The 24,849-nt window shown below is 32.0% G+C and overlaps 1 protein-coding gene across 1 annotated transcript; it reads left to right on the plus strand.

Moving 5' to 3' along the window:
* Positions 1-2,837: 2,837 nt before the first annotated feature.
* Positions 2,838-24,849, plus strand: LOC121116006 (uncharacterized). Its single transcript, XM_071888059.1, is given in 4 exon segments — positions 2,838-3,013; positions 3,140-4,429; positions 23,785-24,475; positions 24,478-24,849. Coding segments are annotated over 3 exon segments (2,205 nt in total). The 5' UTR covers positions 2,838-3,013; the 3' UTR covers positions 24,702-24,849.

Genomic DNA, 24,849 nt, shown 5'->3' on the forward strand with positions numbered 1-24,849 from the left:
GTTCAAAAATAAATAGTTGTTAAAATTTAATTAATTTTTTGGAATTTTTTTTTGAAAATTAATTTAAGATTAAAATTATAAATTTTTCCCAAAAAAAAAAAATTTAAAAATTAAGTTGTTAAAAGAAAATTAAATTTTTTGTAAAAAAAATTGAAAAATTAAATTAAATTAAATTAAATTTTTTCAATATTTATAAAAGTAATAAACAGTTAAAAATAAAAAATATGTGGTGGGTGACCATTAAAACCATCTTGAAGAACAATTAAGTAAAAGAGAAAATCCCAATTTATTTTTGTACTTTATAAAGCTCAATATTTCAAAGACTTAACACATGGACCGAAAAGTGCCAGACTCAACAAAGAAAACACGTTTTTTTTCGTTCAAAATTGTCTTTTTTTAAATTATTATTATTTCTTACTTATTTGCTTTATAGAGAGCAGAGTCCCCATAACACTTTTCAAGGCATTGCTTAGCTTAAACATTATTTTTTCCCATCAAGAACCAGTGTAAAGCTAAAACACGAAGTTGTTTTTGATCCCTTGTTTTAGAAATAACAAAATGACTCTCAAACTTAAGTATATATTGACATGAATTTTTAGCAAATGTCGACTGAAGATTGGTACAAATCCATCAATTTCTCATTTATATATAAAAGTGACGATCAATTTTGACTACATAAAGTACAATTTGCAACATTCCCAAAGGGTTAATAAGAATATTTATTTGATATATATTCACAATCATTCGCCCAAGAATATAAATGTAATCGACACTTAATTTTGAGAAACCTCGTTCCTCGTAACACGCAACCTTTCATACGATAAGAAAGAGTTCGCCAATTCTTCCCAACTATGAAAATCATTATTCAGTCATAACTCAGAATTGGTCACAACTTGACAAGAGCATATTCTAGTTCGATCAATCAACGTTCAGAATACTAATTTCGGAGAAAAAAAGCAGAAACATGGACCGCTTAAAACAAAATACATCATATATTTTTGTGTTAGGGATACATTTAATATCTATGTTATGGGTCACATACGTATTTAAAAATGCGTAGCAACCTCTTCATTTATATTCCCTCTCATAATTTAACTTTTTTTACCCACTTCTAGAACCATATTTTTCGAAATAGATTATTAAATACACACATAATGAATTGTGCTATACGAGTTATTGTAAATAATAGGTATTTGTGCAAGTTATACTTAGATCATTATGCATATATTCTAATACAAGCCAATTTTCATTTGGGCTTTAAAAAAGAAGGGGGAGGGGAGGGTAGTAGTGTCCCTCCCGTGTACCCAAATACCTCATAATAATATGTAATTTGTCGACCTTTGAAACAATTTATTGACTGCGTGTCTTTTTCGTAATTTCGTGGGAAGTTTAAGTAATATGCCTATGTTTTAGTGATGGATCAAATAGTGGTATTTGAGCACGCTGATAACTATACTCATTTTGGAATGTAATACATGTAATATCCGCATGCACAATTCCTTGCAAATACTGTTTTTTTACTATATGAAAACAGAATTATATATAAAAAATTTCTTTGCATTCACAGATATTCTTAGGAGGTTTGGAGTTTAATTTTGGATAAAGGATTTAAATATTTTGACAATTTTTAACGATATTATTATCTTATGAATGACCTTTTTTATAAAAAAAAAAAAAAAAAAAAAAAAAAAAAAAAATAATAATTCCAAATTAATTATTTCTACCGATGACGTATAAGCAAACATTTAGACAATATAATTTTATTTTTTTGAAAACAAACGATGCCTTTTTACAAAAATATTACGCCTCACACATCTGATTATCTCCATTTTAGTTTTTAGAACTACATTTTCAGATACCCATACTGGGGTCGTTAAAATAGGAAGCTGAGAAGCATTATTTGCCTTACGGTAACAATCCTTATTCAGGGATGTCCACAGGATTTTTTTTTTTTGGGGGGGGAGGGGGCTTGGTTTTTATTTTTCCAAAGCGAATTTAAAAAAAAAATGAATAGATTTTTTTATTTTTCCTCGATTAAAAAAGTCCTTAAAATATTTCTTTATTTATGATGGAAAATCGATTTTCCTTTCTTAATGACTTTTTCTTATAAATAAATCCTTAAATTGTTTTTTTTTTTTTTTGGGAGGGAAGAGGGGGCTTATTTTGTTTCTCCATAGAAGTGATTTTTTTAAATTTCTCCATTGCAACGCATGCCCCTTCAGAACCCCGTGAGTTTATGTTCATGAAATATACATTGCCTAATGGTACCACGTGCCTCACTCGTTCCAATCAATGTGTATTGGGTAGGCATTTAATGTTTGTTTTTAGGTCACTTTAATTCGAGGAATTAATAAGAAAAACATCCGTTTATACTGGATTTGTGGGTACATTGATAATTATCATAGAGAGGTAGCTACAAATCAGATTTGTTTTTATTAAAGCATTTAAAGGCTTCATGAGAAAAGACAATTAAATGGGCAAAATAAAAATTGGGGCTTGGATATTGGGGGAGATCTTAATTAAGATCTCCCCTTCTTAATAAAAAATAAATTGTGTGTGTGGTATTCAAAAGTACTTTTACTGAACTTTAGTGGATTTATACCTAACAAAGAACCAAAGTAGAAGCCTCCTTCGAAACCATTCAAAAGTTAAGTAAAATGAAATAATATCTTATTTTAGACCTATTTTTGACGGCGGGAGAACATGTGTATTTATGTTTCAAGGTGAAAAAGCGTGCACGGACTGGTTTTTGATTGGTCGATTGGTATGAGGAGAAAAAAAAAGGTAAAAAAAAAGTCGTTCAGAAGTAGATGGTAAAAGTGTGTGGGATTTGCTTCAGTTCAATTTGACTATCTGAATCGTGAAGTACATAGTTGAAAATAAGGTGAAATATTATTTTATTAAACACAAAAATTGAATCACTCACTTTACGAGGAGTTGTTTGTCGAGTTACACATTGATTTAATTATAATAATAATTAAGGCTTATTGGATATAATTGATTTAGAGTCAAGGTAAGAATGTCTCAGATTATAATTATTTAATTAATTTTGCAATGAGTAATTAATGACTAATTTGAATTAATAATGTAGTAATATTAAATGGATGGTTTTTGAAAATATTTTTTTAATGACTTCCAGATGTGGATGAACACTGAAGAGGATCCCTCATACAAGCCCTACCCTGGCTCCCAATGGACGGATTACTATGCCCACCAATCTGGTCTTATTAAAGATGAAGTGGAGCGGCTGAAGGTGGAAGAGCCTGAGAGTACATATCCAGACTCTGTCCAACTTCCCAACACCACCACAAACACATCTCCCAACCATCAAGATAACCCTCAACAGGCCTCCGCCCAGCACCACCACCACAGCAGCAGCTATTACGAAAATCACAACTACTACTCCCACTATTACAACAACAACCCCACAGCAGCCTCTTCACAACAACAGCAATCACACCAACAATCACAGCAGCATGCAAATGCCCGCCCCTACAACTTCCATGCTCCCTCTTTTGGAGCAACCCCAGATTCCAACAATTTAAACTTGAATTTAAATGTCAATGTGAATCTACAATACCCGGGCTATCAGGGAGATTACGGGAGTCATCATCATGCACAGCCTGCAAGTCACCATCAGGCCGCCGCATACTATCACCATCATCACCACACCGCCGCCCCTACAACAGCCGCCCAACAACACAGTGGAATTCACATGAGCAGCGGGTCTGAAGAGTACACTCCACCTCACACACCTCCAGAAAAGGCCGGCTATGAATCCATGGTTTCCTCCACAACGGGGTCTTACGGCTCATACGATCTCCCTCACCATACTCATCTCCCTCACCAACATCCAATGCATCAAACGCAACATTCCGCACAAACGGTCATGACCGGCCCACCCTCCAAAACCCTCACTCCTCCATCTTCACCCATGCTCTATCCCCATCATCTCAACTACTATCACACCAGCCACATTCACCACCAAGGTGCTCACACCCACTCACATCTCCATCCAGCAGCTCCTGGCTCGACAACATCCTCAGTCCTTCCCAATTCCAGCATCATTCTCCCAACTCCATCTCTCCCAACAACCAACAAAACGGAACGAAAACCCCGCAATTCAAAGAAGAAATCCACTTCATCATGGAAAACAAGGCCCACGATCCATCATCCCTGCCCACAGGCAGGATGTCTCAAAACATATACTAAATCCTCTCATCTAAAGGCCCATCTCCGGACACACACGGGAGAAAAGCCCTATGTTTGTCAATTCAAAGGCTGTGGATGGAAGTTTGCTCGTTCAGATGAGCTAACACGCCATAACCGAAAGCATACGGGGGATCGACCCTTTCAATGTCGACTCTGTGAGAGGGCTTTTACGCGGTCCGATCATTTGTCTCTACATATGAAAAGGCATCTAACTGTTTAAAACCTTCATATACAAATTATAGTAAAAAAAATATTTAATAATTCTAAATGAAAAAATTTAAAAAGTAAAAAAATAAAAAGAATAAAAAACCATAAGCTAAAAATTATATTATATTTAAAAATTTGTAAATATTAATACTCATTCATTACTATTATTAATTGTTATACCACCAAAAAATCTAGTCAACGCTTCTCTCTTGTTCTATTTAATTTTATGATTATATTATATGATATTATTGAAATAAATATATATAAATAAGTTATATTTTCAACAAAAAAATCAATAAAAAAATTGAGTTTCATTACTTCTATTATATCTCAAACCACCTCCGCACTTTCAAAAAAATAATCGTCATCCTTGGAGGTAAAGCCTCGTAAATACCAATTAAAATGTGGTTTTTAAAATATAAAAATAATAAAAAAAGCCCTTATCGTCTAATAGCCCTTTAAAACCCCTCAAAAACCAAAAAGGAATACAAAGTAATCTCAACAAATGAATAAAACCTTTTAGAAATTAGCTAAAAAAGGAATGGAAATACGGGAAATAACAAATATACAAAAAACCCTTTACAAATGATTTTCATTAATTTCGTATTTAATTTTCCGAATTAATTTTTGTAATTAAAAAGTTATAGAAAGGGAATGACGTAACTTTTTCCTTATTTTTCTTTTTGGTCTTTTAAATGTATAAATAAATCTCTTTATAAAACGGAAATGAATATTATTGCACTGTCGACCATATAGAGTAGGGATGGATTCAAGTATTACTCAAGCTTCGAAATAACTCGACTAATGTGGCTGAGATGTTAATAATTAACAAGTCAACCTAAATTAATTTAGGGTTTGTTGTAATTAGTGGTGTGTCGGTCCTTATTTAGGACTGAAGGCTACAGTCTAGTTCAGTCTCTGTCCGGCCCAGTCATAAAACTAATAAAGTTGATGGTATCACTTTATGTTTTAATTTTTAATAAGCTCTAGTAATGACAGTCCGGAGAACTGACGGTCTTAAAGAACGGTCCTAAAACTGGGCTGAAATAAGTTATAATTATAGATATATTAGTGTTGGATTTCAGACTTAAAATTCTAGACTAGTCAGAGACTATTAGGATTTTTAGTGGATCGAACTGATTTTAATCTAGATTGCCCCAAAGAAACATTTAGTCTGGATCTATTGTGCTCAAAATTTGGTCAAACCAACTCTACAGATGAAAAGTTGATAAGTTCAGTTACGTTTCAAAATTGTGAACATCGACCTACAATGACGTCATATCAAGTTAAATGTGTTGCATAAGTCATACAGTCAGTTGGGACGGGGAGCAAATTTGTCTATAGATTGACACCCAAAAATTGGTGCACGATTTGAAAACGATTAAATTTCGGTATGCGGTCTGTGATTACAGTCCGATTTGAAATATCGGACTGCAACCAGTCTAGAAAAATACAGGTACAGGGAGTACTTAAGATTTTGAAAAGATATTTAACAATTGGTACATAATTAAAACTAAAAATAGTTTTCACTGGTTAGGGGATACTTTGCTAAAAAAACATATTTTACAAGTTTGACATCACTGAAAAAAGGTTGATAATCCATGTCAGTGGTTCTTTAATTGGAGACACACACCCTTTGGGTGGGTTTTTGGAGGCACTCCAAGTGGTCATCGATATTTTCAAAAATATTTTAGACGTGGTACATCGTAGTAAAAAGGTTGAGAATCCCTGGTCTAACGTACTTAATGTTTGAACTTATATCAATTTGATCAATTTAATAAAAAATATTTAATGAAATTCAACTTGACTCAAGGCTCAAACCTCAAACTTGACTGGATTTAATATTAAATTACTCAAACTTGAATATTATAACTCGAAACCAAGCCTAATATAATATAAAGGTATTTAAATACTACTATATAAATAAACAACACCTTTAAATAAATTCGTCACAGAGGGTTAAAAAGTCGTCGTCGAAATAAACAAATTTATTTTTTTGTGTGTTTTTCATTTCCGCTTACATACAATTTATGTGCTTGCTTGAATGAAGTGTGAAGAAGAGGATTCACAAAGGGCCATGTTTTTTTCTCTCCATCCCTTCTCAACTAATTATTACAGCAGTTGCTTTAATAATGAAATTATGTGAATGAAGGCGTTTGATTTATGAGGATGAATTTATTTGTATGAACATATATTTTTGTGATGAACGGAATTTGAGAGAGTTCCTTTTTTTTATATTTTTATAATTACTCCATTTATTTTTCAATTACATTATAGGTTAGAAGGGCTATAATAGAGGATATTGTACTGCGTACATTCTCCTGGATCCGGATATCGATTTTCTTCTTCTTTTTTTGGTTCCGTGTGAACTTTTTTGTTTTTGTTTTATTATTACGATTCTCTTGTGTTTCTGACACTGGATACATCTGTAAATAGATATAATATGTACTAACAGACAAAGTGGAATGTGTGAGAAAACGGTTTTATAGTGTACATCGTCCATAAATACATGGGGATGTGATGGATATTTTATTAACTTCTTTATAGTTAGTTGGTACAGGTAGGAACAATTATGCTTAGGCGTATGGGAGGATAATTTGTTAAGGAGACATGCAAATTATGGCAGAATATTTGTTACCAGCTTTTCTTGATGTTTTTTGGAAAAGGGAGATACTTTTCTTGTTGGCCTTTTTAATGAAATATTTAGTAATATTAATTGAATAACTCTTTTTTAACAAAAAGTAAAAGTTTTAGTTTTTTATATTTTCAAAATGGCCTCTTTTTGAAAATAAAACAATCTTTTTTTATGTAGTAAATTTATTAGAATGTTCTTTAAATATATATATATATATAGTTAGAATTACAGAAAATATGACCTTCCTTCATACTTAAAAAAGAAAGCAAAAATAATATGGTAATCCTAACAAATTGAAGAATGTTTGGTAGAAAAGAAGTTTAGCTGTCATGACGTTTCATTAAATTAGCCACGAGTGGCTATGAGATGAAGGATGAACAAAAAATCCCACTCCGTATGTATTAATGATATAGGCAGGAATTACTCTTATGTCTATCCTCAATTCTACTCCGATCCCAAATAAGGTATTACAATTATAACTGCCTAACAATTAATATTTGTCTCTCACGCACTCATATTTACTTTATACTTGTAAAAGGCCCACTTGCCCTAAAATACCGATATAATTGATAGTTTTTACAGAATTGGGAAGGGGTTATTGTTGGCTCGTCTTTTACGCCTATAGATTTATATATTAGATTATCGAGTAACTATGATAATTTAGGTTCGTATAACCTCATATAAAAGTAATCTTGAATACCTAATTATAAAAGGTGTGTGTGTGAGGGGGAAGGGGAGTCTATTTTCCACAACTCATGAGACCCTTGTTTCTTTGTAGGAGAAGGTTTTGTATGAATGATGTCGTTTTCTAGATTGGGCATGGTCTTAATAACAATTTTTGAAGATTTTCAAAATCGTTTCGTTCTTAACATACATTGTTGAGAACAGTCAGGGGTTGTATGAATTGGAAGACTAATGAAAAAACAAACTTGTTTCTTTTGTAAGGCATCAAGGGAAACGGTTAAGCACTTTTTATTTGAATGTGAGCATATAGCAAATGTCTGTGATCACTTAAGTTGTGTTTTTTATTTGAATTTTAAAATATTATTAAATACTAAAGATTTTACGGGGTTCGGAATTAAAACGTGGACTGAATGACTGATTTTAGAAAATGTCAATAATTTTATTTTTTGATTAGTAATTTTAAAATTTTTTTTACAAAACTTTGAGACAACACTTTTGTGAACATGTTCACTCAATATGCCCGCGCTCAGCCGAATCACTGCCTCCACACGGCGGTGGAAAGCCTTGCAGAAGTTGATGATGAAATTCTCGGACAAGATGTTCCACTCCTTCATAATGGCGGCCTTCAGGAAGTCCACGTTCGGATTGTTCCCCCTTTCCAAAGTGCCCCACACAGCAGCGTCCAACAGGTTCAAATCCAGGGAAGATGATGGCCACATGTGCTGGGTGAAAAATCAGCCATGTTGTCGGCGCAGAACTTCTGGAATTTGGTCAATGTATCTGAGGATGCACCATTTTGGGTCCACACATAGTTGTCCTCTGGGTAGGGGCCTTAATCTATGGCTGTTTGTGGTGAAACTCTGCACCTTGTAGTAGGCCTCCTGGTTGATTTTCTCCCAGACTTAATAAAGTAGTAAGGCATCTTCTTGCCGTAGGACGCCACGACCCCCAGGACCATTGTTTGGGGCGGATGTTTTGTACAGAACACCCCCTTAACCTCCTCTAGTGATCCCCAAGCTAACAGTTTTCCGACGGTTGTAGACCTGGTCCACGGTGAAAATTTTCTCGTCAGAGAAATTTTTTATTATAGATCCATTTGCCTTGATCCACGCACAAATTTAATAATATAATATATTATAGGTGGCGTGGTATCCTTGTGTAAGAGGACAACCCCAAGTCCTCCTTCACAGCCCTCCTGATTGTCCCCTCGTCCATGTCAAACTCATTAGAAAGGCGATTCATGGATTTTGTGGGGTCCTCCTTGATCTTCTTCAGGTCCCCCAGAAACTCAGAATCCCTTTTCAAGTTGTGTCCCCCACTTCCTTCATTCCTTGAGAGGTCTTTTCCATCCTTTGTCATCTTGGCCACCTTTAAAATGAGGTTCTTGGAGCACTTCCAAATGTCCATAATCTCTGCCACCTCAATTTTGGCATCCAGAAGGTCTGATATTCTCATGATGAAAGATTTGAGAAATGTTTATAATTGTTTACTTATGTAGAGAGGACAGGACATTCGCAATATGCAGGAAAAAATAACAAAACCTCTCTATTTTCAGTACATAAATAGCATTTATTAACAGTCCACGTTTTCTTCCGAACCCTGTACATATTTTTATATTGCTCCTAATCAAAAATAGATTAATTCTTAGAAAAGTTCTGAGCATCTTATACAAATTCAGATCCACTAGAATACCATTTTCCGATAATTATGTTGAAAGTATTGATAGATGGATAAAAAGATTTTATAGGAATGTGATTTCCTTTTGTAGTTATGTTTTATGTTAGTGTTTATCAAGTCGATGAGATTTCGTGTTTTCTCGAAATCCGAGGGTATACTGATTTTCCACCAACAAATATAAAGACAAGAAGGTTTTTAAAAAAAAGTGACTTTATTTATGAAACCTAATTCCTAAATTAGGAGGTTAAAATGGATGAGACAAATGATTCATTATCGAAACAGTCACATCTGGATATAAACAAAAATATTGCTCTAATTAGAAGTGAATAAAAAAAAGAGTTTTTTGACTACTCATAAATAAAATAATTTGTTATTAGCTTTTAAGCATATTCATTTCATATAGTCAATTATTTTTCTCTGTTATTTATCTTTTTTTTTTCCCCTCTGGGAAATGGATTATTTTCTATTTCCTCAAAGGTGGGATTGTTAATCCTAGAGTTTATATTGAACGAATTTCCTTCCAACATTAACACCGAATGGACAAATGAGTTTGAAAAAAATGCAAAAGTGAATTCAAAATTATTATTTATAAACTATCAACTTTAAATAATTTTTTACGTAAAAATTAAGTCCAAATGTTACATTGTGTTGTTTTTAGGAAAAGTAGTGTTTGGAGTAATCAATTTAAAAAAGATGATTTAAAGGTTTTGACTGTATAATTTTCATAGATAATCGATTTATTAATTTTGTAATTTTTGACTATTTAAATACAAATTACTAAAATATAAATATTCTGTAGGACATTACAAAGTGCAAATCCTCAGAGTTGTATTAGTTGTAAATACATATTAAGCAATGCCTTAATAGATCTAAATGAAATGATTATATCAATAAATAATTGGTTATTAGAATGACCAATTTTATTATAAAATAGTGCATTTTAAGACGGAAAAATTGCAAACCGTACAGTTTACTTATATAAGTTGTAACTCGTACGGACATTGCAACTTGTACATAACACATATATTTATTCAAGACTTGGATTCAACCAAGCTCTTCTTAAATCCTCAATGACCATGGCTTCAACGCCCTTCCATTTTTATTCATTTATATTTATATTTTTTTCACCCTCATGACTAAATCATGAATGAACAGGTTAATTACAATTTCATTTTATTTCCTCCTGACGACTTGAATGGGATTTTTATGATTATAATGAGTTAATAAAAAATAAAAACTATGACAAGAGACAATAAAATTCCATGTCGTTCCTTTCTCTAAACTTTACAACTGAATGATTCTGATGGCTACTAGGCATTAGTCATTTATGTTCAATATACAAAAATAATGAATATTTGGTTCGCTATGATACAATCATTGAATAGGGTAAAAATGTCATTTTTTGTTTGAGTTATTAGTAAAATTTTTTAGATATTTGTTGCGTCAACTCAAAAACAAGTAAAGAAAATACTTTTACTTTTTTTAAACTTCCTAGTTGTATATAGTAATATCTTTAATTACGAGTGCCCAAACATACAAGTTTTTCAAATTCGAGCTCGATTTTAAGCAAAAAGTTGCATTCACATACTATTTTTTTAGAGTTTTAGATTCCAGCTGATAGAAAGTGTGCGTCAAGAAGGGCAGCTTCAAATGCAATTAAAGTTATTTCTCCGTCAAAGTATTATAGCCTGATATTTCATGTATATATTTCGATCACTTATAGGCCTAATACTCAAATTTCTAATATAATGTCTAATGAAGTTTACAATAGTTTATCATATTCATTTGATAAATGAGGCTTCATTTACCTCTGATATGGCCTTTCAAATAAAATATATAATATTAATTATATTGAATTACTAGCAGAGGGTGCCCGTGTTGTAGGGTTGAATAGATGGGAATAGAAACAAAGAATGAATGTAGAAGAAAAGAGACAGAGGGAAAATACAGAAAGCAGATAAATAAGGTTTTATTTCGGTCGAAAACAGTCTCTTTATAACCTTGGAGGCTCAAAAATATCAGAAAAAAAATGGTTGGTTAAGTTATACGTCTACTTGCTAAATTTCAAATTGATCTGTTCGACCGTTTCCATGTGTGATAACACTAAACCCAGACTTATAAATATATGGAAGATGTCATTGATTTTTTTTCAAAATTTAATTGTGATTTGCGGTGCCTCCGAAGATAATTCGTCGTATAATACGAATCTAACCCAGTCTTAATTTTAAGAAATGCGCTTTAGCATTGACGGGCACATATGTATATCAATTAAAAAGATCAAATTCATTATATAATAATGGTATAATTTCAAAATAAATAATGTGTATAATTGTCCTAAAAACAGTTTGAAAGCAAGTATCTACTGATATAATTCGCGAAATAAATTTTTGTCTCGACACTTGAAAATCTTGGTCTTGTTTTGACTCTTTAAAGTTTTAATCCTGTTGAAAAGAAAATGAGTTATACCTCGATATAAATAAAATTTCATGATTTGTGAAGATATCTTTATAGTACTATCAGTTGTGATGTAACCCGTATGTATTTCTTAGCTGGCCCGCTTTCCTGGAATTGCTAATCTGAAGAATGAGTTCTCTTTTCCTCGACTATTGTCATTATTTTTAACTCCTTAGTAGTGAACTAATTTTGCTAATGTATTCAAAAGAGGATTGAATATTCGTGCGTAACCAAAATAAAAAACGGAGAGGAACCTTAAAGATTTGTTGTGGAGTTAAAACGCTCAGTCACTGTTGGACTCAGAGTAGAATTGAGAATCGGCATCGGAGTAAATCTTGCCAACATCATTATTTATTTCCTTCTTTTCCTTGTTACAGATGATTGTAGCTGTTAGGGTTACCATATTGATTTGCAGTTTCTTTTTTTTTAACATGCCCAATTTACACACTATTTTCATCACTAACTATTAGGGTCATGACTAGGACTTCTCTTGAGAAAGGGGTGGGGGAGTATTGATTTATTCTTAGACAAAGTTTTGAAAATTTTATTTTAAAATCCATTATCTAATTTTTTTTAATAGAAAATACATATTTTTTTACTTAGCTTTTATAAAAATAAATTATATATTAAATACTTGAGGACAATGAATTATTTATAATTGTGACAAAAAAAAAAAGAGTCAAATTTTGACTTAAAACTTTGATTTTTTTTTTTTTTTTTTTGGATTAAAATGGTCAAATTTGACTTCAAAATTATAGTTTCCCACTCCGTTGTTACGGACTGACTACTGCTATAGGGAAGGGGCCCAGACTCTTAGGTTTGGCTTATGAGGAAATTTGAGATTTCCAACTTCTATTCATTGTATGTAATTACGTTATTTAGTTTATGTGTCCGTATAGCTCCTTCTTACAGAGGGTTTGTATTTAAGGCATTGAACCTCAATTAATTTTTTTAATCAAAGGTCAGTTTTTTTAATTATTTAATAATTTATACACTTTTTATATTTACAGGTTTATTATTCTTTTTTGCGAATAAAATATTTGCAAATGTGCACATCGTAAAACAAACTAGGTATATTTAGTTAATCTCTCTAGGAAAATATTATACTAATTTCAAGAGTGGGCGTAAGTAGATATAGCTCTAGAACCCTCAGCTAATTCTAAGAAAAACGAAAGTTCATGACAATTTTATTTTAAAGTTATATTTAATAGAGAGTGAATAACAGAATTAAGTGAAATTTTCTACGCGTGTTTGTATGTAATAAAACGATCCTATAAGTTATACAGAATATGAAGGATAAATTAAACATGGAATATATTCGAATTATGATTACAAATTCGATTTATATGATGTAAAATAACAGAAAAACAATATCGAACAAAAATCAAGAAATCAAGAAAATGTCCAATACATTTTTTAAAATCATATCTCTTACTAATAAACCAGTATTAATGAAATATTGCAGACGGGTGCATTTAGCATCGAGCGCGTTTACAAGACGCATTGTATATAGTGCACCCTGATGTATATCAATACATACTTTTGATCAAAGAAATAAAAATATAGTCATATTGTTGTTTATAGTGAGCACTCTAGAGACTAAAGTACTCATCTGTCATCACATCATATAAAATTGTTTTTCTCAAATCCTTATTATTATTATTTCATTCTTGAAGAGAGAACACGTCAAATGAATTGATATAAGTATTGAGTAATTACGTGTGAGTGTACTCATGAAAAAACTGAGAGTAACACCGAAGATTTCTGAAGGAGTTATTTTCTATATTTTTCAAACAAAATTTTTGTCATTTAGCCGACGCTTAAATACTCCGTACAGTTATTACTGCTAGTACTCAATATTTAGTAGATATCATTCCATTCAATTATAGGCTATATATTCCCATTTCTCTTATGAGTTAATATACAAAAAAATTGTCATCTATACTTGAAGCTCTTCATTTGCTTTTTTGAAATTTAATTTGATTCAGGTATCATGGCCTTCCAATAAAGTAATTTATACTTTGTTCAAATTGACGATGAATTTCCGATACTTTAAGTGCAATTTGTAGGTCCTTCAAAGAATTAATCAGAATAATTTGTTATAAAAATTTATTTGTAAAGGATATTTTCGACTCAATTCTCGGAAAACTCATTGTATCTTACTTTTATGTTGACAGGCCACATATGTAGGTATTTATAGAGTTCAGTCTAATTCTGCTTTTGGCGAATAGACATTTAAAACGTATAAATGAATTGATTTGATTTTTATGTTGTTAGAACCCCTAGGAATATATTTCTGAAAGGAAGATTACATTTTTTGATTTAAGCAATGGGGCATCTTAGGACCATTCTTAAAACAATGAGATTACTGGACCTTAATGAGTGATTTTTTTTGGGGTTATTGGACAAAGATTCATGACAAACCAAAGTACGATGGAGTGTATCATTATGAAATACAAATTTTCTAATCAAAATATATATATCTCATACAGAATAGACAATATATTTATCTTTCTATGAGGCAGTGTGCTATACAAACACCATTTTTACAAAAGCCTAATTTTTAGAGTAAAGCTTAAGGGTATTGCAAAGTAATTAACTGAAGAATACAAATGTGGCACGGCAACACACAAACAACTTATAATTATTGTCTCAAAATTCAACGTGGATCACATTTGTACTGTTCGACCTATTATTGTTCATTCCCATCAAAAAATTATCCTTAATAATCATGAGGAAGCATTGTAAGCTGTACTTAAAGTAGACAAAATTAATTGTCACAATAAAAATAATGAGAAATGGATGGATTTTAATTGGAAGGCCATATCGAGACCAATATAAGTCTCTTAACCAAATGAAACATTTCAAACTGTAGCTAGAATTCTTTGATATATATCATTATCCCAGAAATTTGAATACAAACACTCTAATTGACTCAAATATGTATGTATATGAAATGTTGGGCTGTATGTGCATATCATTAAAAAAAATTAATTTGGGAAATCTCCTTTTTTTAATTGCTGTTCAAAATCAAGATTGTTTTTATGTTAACGTAAAGCAAATTTAATCCAAATTCCCTTTTGGAGTAAACTATTCTAATTTGCTTTTGTGTTGATGGTCACATATTTTTAATACATACAAAACTGATAGGTTCGAATTATCTGCAAATTGAAGTTATCCAACTTTGATAATAATAGGATTACCTTTTTAAACAAATCCTCATTATACAACATATGGAAATATGTTAATTCATTTAAAAACTTCCATTCTACCCAGACATAGAGAAAGTAAAATTTTCTCTATTTAATCTGGGGTAACGAATAAGATAAATAAATAGGTAAATATTTTTCTTATTTTATGGGAAGTAAGATTTGTCAAGTGGCAGAAAAGTAAATTCTTTTTTTTTTTTTAAAGAAGAGAAGTGATAAATATTTTCCCAAAAAATCATTGTAAATATTTTCTTTTAAGGAGGTGTCATTTTTGACCCATTTATTAAAACAATACGTGAAAGGATTTAACAAATTTTTCTCTACTTTCTTCCCTTTCAAAAAAATATTGTTTTAACACGAACATTTTTTCTATTTTCTTTCAAAATCTTTTAAGACTATGAATGAAACAAAAACTAATGTTTCTTTTCCCATGGAAGTATGTAGATTCTATATAATTTTTTGGACCCAACGCGATGAATTTTCCTTCTTGTTGTTATTGCTATGAAAACAACATCATAATTTATATAAATTGTGTTTTGCTTCGACAGAGAGATAATTATCATTGAGTAGGTTCATAATAGGTAGTATGTAGTGTTGGAATTCGATCTGTAAACACTGGACCGGTCCGTTATAAAGAGATTTGTCTAAAATATGACCTACGGGGATGCTCAAATTTAAAAAAAACCAAAATGAATTTGGTAACTCTTACATTTGGAAGATTATTTTTCAAGGAGAGCAGTTTAGCTGTCATTAAGTTTTCTTAGATCAGCTGCAAGGAGCTTTAACAGGACAAAAATCCCATCACGGATCTAGGGAGAACTAAGGAAGGAATCACTCCGATGTAGATCCTCAATTCTACACTTATAAATCCCCAAGAAATCATTCGTGTTACTCTTTGTCTACAGTTTTTGGAAAACTAAGAAAACACAGTTCAGTTTGCAACTATAAAAAGTAATAAACACAATTATTACTCGATTGTAAGCAAGGAAATAGATTTGAACAAATTTGATGTCGACTCTTAATTCTACTCTGATTCCAACGAGGAGTCACACTTATTACACTCCATAAAAAATTCTTAATGTAACTCTGAGTCATTCATGAGGACAAACATATGTAATTGATCACTTCATACTTAGAGTTTCTCTCTTCAAGAATAAAATTAATATGAAAACAGCTTTAGAAAATCGGGGAAAAAACCTCTTTATGTAGCAATTATAAAAAGTCTCGCGCGCACGTTTATTTTTGACAACTCTATCTGTAGGTCTTCATTCTACATAATATATGACCAACCCGTATTTAAAAATAACAAAGGCTGGAAAAGGACATGATAACTCTGACAATTGGAAGAATATTTGTTAAAACAGCAGTCTACAGTAGTCATTCATGAGGGCATACCCTTGTAATTCATTTATTATCTACTTCAAGAATGTAAGAAATATGATAACAGCTTTGGGAAATAAAAAAAAATCCTGTCATCTTTTATACAACACTACTTAAAACTAGGGATCAGATTGTTGTCTAAATTATTTTGAGCGTAAAAGACAATGTCATAAAAAATATGGTAACTTTGAGAAACAACATTTCGCTGAGATAGATCACTCTACACACTAATGTGCTTTTTTAGTAGCAAATACGCTTGAAATTTCCAAATAGGAAGGAATTACAGACATGTACATTTTCAATACTGCAATTCAGACAATATTCCATCTCTGATTAATACCTTTAAACTTTTGCACACAAAAAATCGATCTTTATTATTAGTTATTACAAATGAGTAAATATTGCTTCGATGATGATGATATCAATCTTTTACTGATTCTCAATAGTAGTTCTTTATAATAAAACTTCAAACTTCAAATTGACATTGTATTTTTTGTCGTCTGTCAACTTTGTGAAAGTAGATTGGTTAAATTCTTATATGCACTTTTTAAGTTCTGAATAATTTCCTACAATTAATAATTTAGTCCTAAAGTTGGGAAGAAAAAATTGGTTTACAACAAACTTATTTGGAGGCTGTTTTTCTGTCTTATTTTCGGAGAAAAGGCAAAAGGTTGCAATAAAGATTACTATATGCTAAACCTCTTGGCGCCACTGAACTGGAAAAAACCCATTCGTTGATCGAGTATCAGCACTGCCTAGTCAGTTGTAGATTTTTTAGATTAAGTGACAGGGGTGTCCGCAGGATTATATTTTGGAGGGGGGAGGGATTTTTTTTGAAAATAAATCAAAAATTATATTTTTTTGCCAAAAAATTTAAAAAATTTATTTAAAAAAAAAAAATTACAAAATATTATATTTTTGGAAAGAAGTTTAAAAAATTCTGAGCTATTCACAATATTTAATTTCAAAAATTCATACCTATTCTCAAAAAATTAAGTTTTTTTTTGAAAAAATATCAAAATCCACAGCTGCTCACAAAAACAATATATTTTTTGAAGAAGAATTCACAAATCCAAAGCTATTCACAGAAGATTAAATAAATCTCAAATATAAAATTTCTTGAAAAAATATTGAAATATTAAATTTTCTAGTAAAAACCAAAAAAAAACCTTAATTTGAGGGAGTGTGCTACATCCCTTTCATCCCACCTCTGCGGACACCCCTGAGTTATGTACCACTTTTAGAATATTCTTTCCAAATCTCAAGTACCTCAGAGGGGACTTGTACTCCTATTTGAGAGCCACTGTTCTATATTATCCGTCCCCCTCTTCCGTGTTCTGAACAACATCAATTGATTATTAGAACACAATTTTCTATTCTTAAAAACAGTAAACAATTCACTCATTTAATAAATGAAGAAAAGCTCAACAGTTGGAAATAATATTTGGTAAACTGCGAACAGATTTGCCAGCCTTTTTTTCCCCTCTCTTGACCCCTCTTTCAAATAAGAAAAATTGAGAAATACAATCAATTACATTCTAGTAGATTTAATTATCCTTTTGAAAAAAAAAAAAAATGATCTTGCCCTAACAAGTCTTGGATTAAGTAGTTTGGAACAATGCTGTAGTGACAAACTACTAACTGATTTGGGAGCCTTTTTTGAAGGATTAAAGTCTGTTAAGGTTACGTTTTTTGAAAACCAGGATGAAAATTTTCATTAACTAAGTGGTAGCCCCCCTCCTCAAACAGCAACCTATGTATATATATATATATACATATTGTATAAACAATTGTAGAAAAGCGTGTTATTTCAATCAACATATAGATAAATATGTTTTAATTGTAATTCAATATGATTACAGGAGGATGGAATTACAGATTGAGACGACCCTCTGCTATATATTTAATATCAGAGAATGGTTTTTCATTTTTTTTTTTTTTTGTCTAACATAATTATAAGTAAATGAATGAATGAATGGAGGGAACGAACCAACGAAGGAAGGAAAGAAGTCAACCATCTTCCTAGTTGTTCTACAATATATGTACATAATATTTATGTAGAATAATTATATCAAAATAAAACACACAAGTAAATAGTAAATATACAAGACATGCAATCAACCACACCCTTTCCAGGATATGGTCGTAGAGAAACAGAGAGAGAAAAAATTATTGGTTGACCTATCAGGATATATCAAATAATGTTCTTGTCTTTCTATTAATAGAGAGAGAGAGAGGGGGAAAGAGAGCTCCGCCAGAGGGAGACACAACCTCTCTTCTCATCTCTTCTTTCTAATTATAATTAATTCATATTCAATGGCAATTTGTACCAAAAAAAGGTACAAACAGGGAGCCCTCCAAATGAAATAAAATCCTCTTGTTTAAGGAGACAAAATATCTCCTTGTCATTAGACATATAATTCAGCTTCTATAAATTAATAAATGAAAGTTTATCTGTATTAATGAATATTTGAATCAAATGAAGGTATTTTCAATCAAAAGACACACCAATGTAGGCAATGTAGATCTTGCAGTCGCTTAGCATGTAGTATTGAACGTGTATACAGGGTGCACTGTATATAGTGCTCCCTGATGTACGAGGATGCTCTAAAAAGTTCCGACCTAATAAAGATGTAAGGCATTTTTTCTGATTTTTTAAATTTATTTTTCAACATAGTCTTCTTGTAAATATTCACTCTTCTCCCAGGGATGTTCCCATATCTGTAACCCGACCAAAAAGTACTCTGCGGTTTTTTTTCTGCAAAATAATTGTTCAACAAAGTCATCTTTTTTTTAAAATTCATATATTCATAATCAGAAAAAAACTGAATGAGGTGTATTAGTTAAAACTGTCGTCTCTCAAGGACTTTTTCAATAAAAGTATCTCTCAAATTTTGGCTGATTTGCGTGATTTGTTTAAAAAGCTCAATAGTAGTGTGCATATTCCCCTGCTTACATTAGAAAATCTTTTATATAAATTTAAAATAGCTTCTTCCAATAGAACCAAAGATTCCAAAAGTTCATCAAGTAGTTTGATTTCTTCTGGTGTAAAATCAAACTTTTTTTCTATTTCAATATTTGAAACTTCTAAGGGTTTTCTTACTTTCACGAAGCGCCTATTCATTGTCATGTTATTATGAGCACACATCCTAGCAATTTTTTCATAAAGATCTTTTTCAGAATTTTTTATTCCGTTCAAATATTTTGAATAAGTTTTCTTTTCTTCTGTGATAAATCGTCTTCCTCTATGTTGATTTAATGTTTTCTCTTCACATCTTCACAAAGTCCAGATGTATTTGAGCCTTTAGCCATTAAAATTTTGACGGAATAACTGCATTTGCCTTTTTGTGTTTTTTCTTTTTTGTGTAAAATGATCCCAAGTTTTGATACAATTAGAATTGCGCACATTTACAAAGTACAAGATATTATTAAGAACTGAGCGCCAATGGTATGGAAAATAATAAAATCAAGATTAAACTGGTTGAGCTTGCATCTTACCACAATGTGCATTATATCAGTGGTTCTCAAATAGGGTTAGGAGTACCCCTTGGGGTATTTGGAGGCACTCCATGGGGGTACTTGAAATTTTGAAAGAATATTTTACAAGTGGTACATAACTCAAGGGGTTGGCAGACGGGGGCTGAAAGAGTTGAAGCCCCCACCCCAAATTAATGCATTTTTGATTTTTAATAGAAAATTTAATATTTCAATTTTTTTGAAAAAAAGTTAATGTTTGAAATTTCATTTAATCTTTAATTTAATTGCTATACATTTTTGAATTTTGTTACAAAAAAAAACAACTTAATTCTTTGATAATAGATATGGATTTTTGAATTTTGTTACAAAAAAAAACACTGAATTCTTTTATAATAGATATGGATTTTTGAAATTTTTTTCATATAAAAATTAAATTATTATGAATAGCTAAGGATTTTGGGACAAAATTTTAATATTTCGTAATTTTTTTGATTTTTTATCAAAAATAAATAATTCCAACCCCCTCCAAAAATTATAATCTTACAGACACCGCTGTCACTGAATCTAAAAATGTGTTGTGCTTTTAAGGGGGTACTTGAGCTAAATAAATATTTTACAAATGGTACATCACTAAAAAAAGGTTGAGAATCCCTGCATTAGATGGTAATCAATAAGTGGAAACTTATTACTTATTACAGACTCAGGATAACTGCAATAATAGACATGAATACTAAAGTCGATAAATTTCCGAGGAAATGCCAAAAGATTATCGTGAACCGATTAAATAAGTTTCTCAAAATTTCTGGGAATCGACACTAGTAATTACGTGTGAGTATGCTCATGAAAAACGAAGAGTCTCTAGGACATATCTTTTAAATTGTTAACAAAATAAAAAAAAAATGGTCCATTAGCCGAAGCTTAACTACTCCAGACAATACCGGGTACTACCGTACGTATCTAATAAGCACAAAAAGGGACACACAGGAAGATCTACAGCATTAAAAAAACAAAACACTTGTTTCTGAGAGACAAAATGTCCCTTTTCAATAGACATGTAATTCTTATATAAAAAGCAGTCAGCAGAAATCTAAACACACTTGTTTGAGACTGACAATATCTCTTCTTTTCAATATATCTTAGTCTTGGATTCGAGTATGACTCGAAATAATAGAGGCTCGACTTTTGCCACAGAAATTACTCTAGATCGCCCGAAATGTTTTTTTTTTTCTTTTTTTTTGAAAATTCGACTTCATTTGAACTTTAAACATTTGAGTAATTATTAGTTAAATTTCTGTATTGTACCAGTCAATATATATATATCCTCCTCTTTAGGTTATATATATATTTAAAAATGCATATTATATTACTTGTTTTTAATTGATGTAAGGATGAATATATTGTGATGCATCAACTTAAAAGTAATCTTGAACAAAAATATAGAAATAGGGAAAATCCTAATTCTTTTTTTTACTTCATAAAATACACACAGTCCTATATTTCATAGACATATTTGTGTTACTCATAGGCTTTTTATTCAAATTCGTGGGATGAGTTAAGATGCCCAAGAATTTTAACTGCTGTTTGAATCCTATATTTGATTTATGATACTGAAATCCACTCCGATATGCCCTTTCAAATAAAGTTGGTCAATTTCTTATTGTTTTAATGTGACAATCAATTTTGACTACTTTAAGTACAATTTGCAACGGACTCAGAGGGTTTATAGGAATAATTTTGTTAATAGACATGAAGGATAATTCGTCGAAGAAGACAAATGTAGTTTATCCACACTCAATTTTGAGAATAAACATTCAAATTTTCTTTTATGTTGACAGTCCACATATATTCTTAACCATAACAAAGGGAAGCCAATCCGAAGAAAAATTTTCATAGACAGTCCTTCAGGTTTTGACAAATATTTAATGTACCTATATAGAACTGCATGTTCGTATGGTGAGGGCTCCCTGTAAAGATGAAACTTCCTTGATAGAAAGAAAGTTAAGGAGAATCCAAAGAATGGTCCTGAATAATAATAATAACAAAAAAAATAGAAGATAAAAAGTGAGACAACGCCCCCCATTCCTTCTTTTAAAAAATGCACAGTTAATCATCTAAAGTGAGGCGAAAAAAACCTCCATCCTTTGATCGTTACCACTAAATTCATCAAAAAATTAGAACATTATTCAATAAAACTTTAAATGACAAAAAAATTGGGAGAGTTGAGAGGAAAAAAGAAAAGAGAAAGAAGAAGGAAAAGAAGAGAATACTTTTCTAGCTCTCTGATTGGTCGATAAGATCAATTCACCCCCCCGACGACGCATATAATGTAAGTTAAGAAGAGCAAAGAAAGAAAATCAATGAATGTACGCGACGCGACGCTAGGCGCGCACATGACACACACACACAAAACACAGGACTGATTTTCCATCACTCCACACACAGTTTAACAATATTGTATATTTATTATTTTATATAGGAGTAAGACTGTTTTTACATACTATTTAGTGCTTTGATTTGTTAAAAAAAGTTTTACTTCTAATGTCTTTATTTGTTTTATTCGTTCAAAGGGGTTTATAGTTTGGCATAGAAGTGTGTAGAAATTCCATGGAGGAGCGCAACATGGATCACTTGGCCCATTAGATAAAGGGGCCCAGGGGGTCTTTTAAGAGAAGTGAACAATATTTGGAGGTAAGATGGTTATTTATTGATTTTATTTCCGGACTATTGATTCCACCTCTCTCACTGATTAAATTGTCATACTAGATAATGACCATTCCTTCTATATGTCATGTAGTTGTCCACGTGTCCATGTACGAGGGGGGGGGGAGTACTCTGCTGATTACCTCCTTCAATAATAATAAAGATAATAACCGGAGCTTACTTGCACCTGTTGTTGATGATAGTCTTTTAAAATCCCTTCCGCTTCATTAATAATAAAGGCTTTTGTTCTATGATTTTGTTGGTTTACTAAAATATAAAGGAAATCTTTTGATTTAGTGATGTGTTGCGAGTAATCAAATTGACGTTTCTAAAATTCTACTTTTATACAAACTAAGGCAAACAAACAAACCTCTTAATTAAAACACTTTTTCGCTATTAATATTCCCCCTTCCGTCTGAACAAAAACCTTTTTTTGCTGAGGACAATGCAAAAACTAACTTAGACGCAGTTGTAACTTGAAAAATTGGATTTTGGGGTCGAAATTGCCCATTTTTAGGCCTTATGATGGAGAGATGAGTACAAAAACAAACAAACTATTTTTAGGCAAAATATTGTTCAATGATTTTGGGGTTCCCTGTTTTATTTAAACTCTATAAATTGAAATCTTTTTTGATTTAGTGTGTATTGTAAGTAATCAAACTAACGTTGATGGAATTCTTGTTCTATTAATTAAGCAAACAAACAAACAGGGATACCTCTGAGTTAAAGGACATTAGGCTATCTCGTTTTTGTCCTAATATTCTCCGCTAGACTGCTTGAGAAATAAACAATACGGTAGTTGTTGAACAAAAAAGAGGAGCATTATCTTTAAGAAAACAGGGAACGTTTTGGACCCTTTAAATGATGCAATACAAGGTGCAGAATATTTTTAAAAGATAAACTAAATACGTATCCGAAAACCAGAGTGTCTAATAATGTGTGCATACTTAGTGATGTGTTGAGAGTAATCAATCAGTTTTATGAATGTTTTATGAATTAACCAAGAAATAAAAACCACACATACAAAAAAACAAACCACCACTCTAACTTCTGTGTTTAAAAGCCATGTAATTGCTCTTCAAACTATTTAGGATCGATGAGTACCTATCAATCAATGTTTTCTTAATTTTTTCTTCGTATATTTTTCAGCTATGCTCTCTACAGAAAATGTGGCACCCTCAGCATCATTTCCCACAACAAGCGCAGCAAACAACCCACTACAACTCAGAGCAACCCCAATCTTCATACGACCCCTTCTATGGGAGTCCACCCACAGCTCCCTTCTCTCCCTACTACTCTTCCTCCTATGACAAAACGCAAACACAACCCATCGACCCCTACGACACCTTGCCGCCTCCGACTCAGGACTCGTTCTACAATTACAATGGCCTCTCTGAGAACTCCTCATATCACTACTCACATCCGCAACATAGCCATGGCTCATGGAACAACTCACAGGGGCCACCACCGATGCATAGCAGCACGGGGCTTGAGCCCTATCTTCCTGCCTCTGGACAACCAAATTTGAACGTCAATGTAAATGTTGTTCATCCCTTAGTGTCAACAGGCGGAGGATTAACGCCCGGAACTCAATCCTGTAACCCTCACCACCAGACACACTTGTACCTCCCACCCTACTACGACTTCCCGTCCTCCCTGAATGTCCCAACACAGACAACCCATCGTAAAAGAGGTCGACGCAAAGGCACCTCCAAAGTATCAACAGCTCACCGCACCACAAACCATTTACAACAACCCATTCACATCTGTTCCTATGATGGCTGCTCCAAGTCCTATATGAAATCCTCACATCTCAAGGCCCATCTCCGTACTCACACAGGGAAAAACCGTATTTGTGTAGTTGGAAGGGCTGTGGATGGAAGTTTGCTCGTTCAGATGAGCTCACGAGACATTTCCGAAAGCATACGGGGGATCGACCCTTTCGATGTCGACTTTGTGAGCGGGCTTTTGCTCGATCTGATCATTTGTCTCTACATATGAAACGGCATGTGAATATAGGAAGTGGTGGGACAGCGGAGAGGGTCAGTGGTGGGGCTTTGGAGTAGTGCAGGGATTAGAAAGCACGGAAATTTGTTTGGTTTTTATTAAAGAAAAGAAGCACGGAATCACGGAGAACACAAGAATTATTCATTCGTAACAAATACATATATATTACAATAAGAAAAATGAACTCTTTAAGGAAAAGAAGGAGAG

This window comes from Lepeophtheirus salmonis, chromosome 4 (genome assembly GCF_016086655.4).
Source record: "Lepeophtheirus salmonis chromosome 4, UVic_Lsal_1.4, whole genome shotgun sequence".
Taxonomy (NCBI): Eukaryota; Metazoa; Arthropoda; class Copepoda; order Siphonostomatoida; family Caligidae; genus Lepeophtheirus; species Lepeophtheirus salmonis.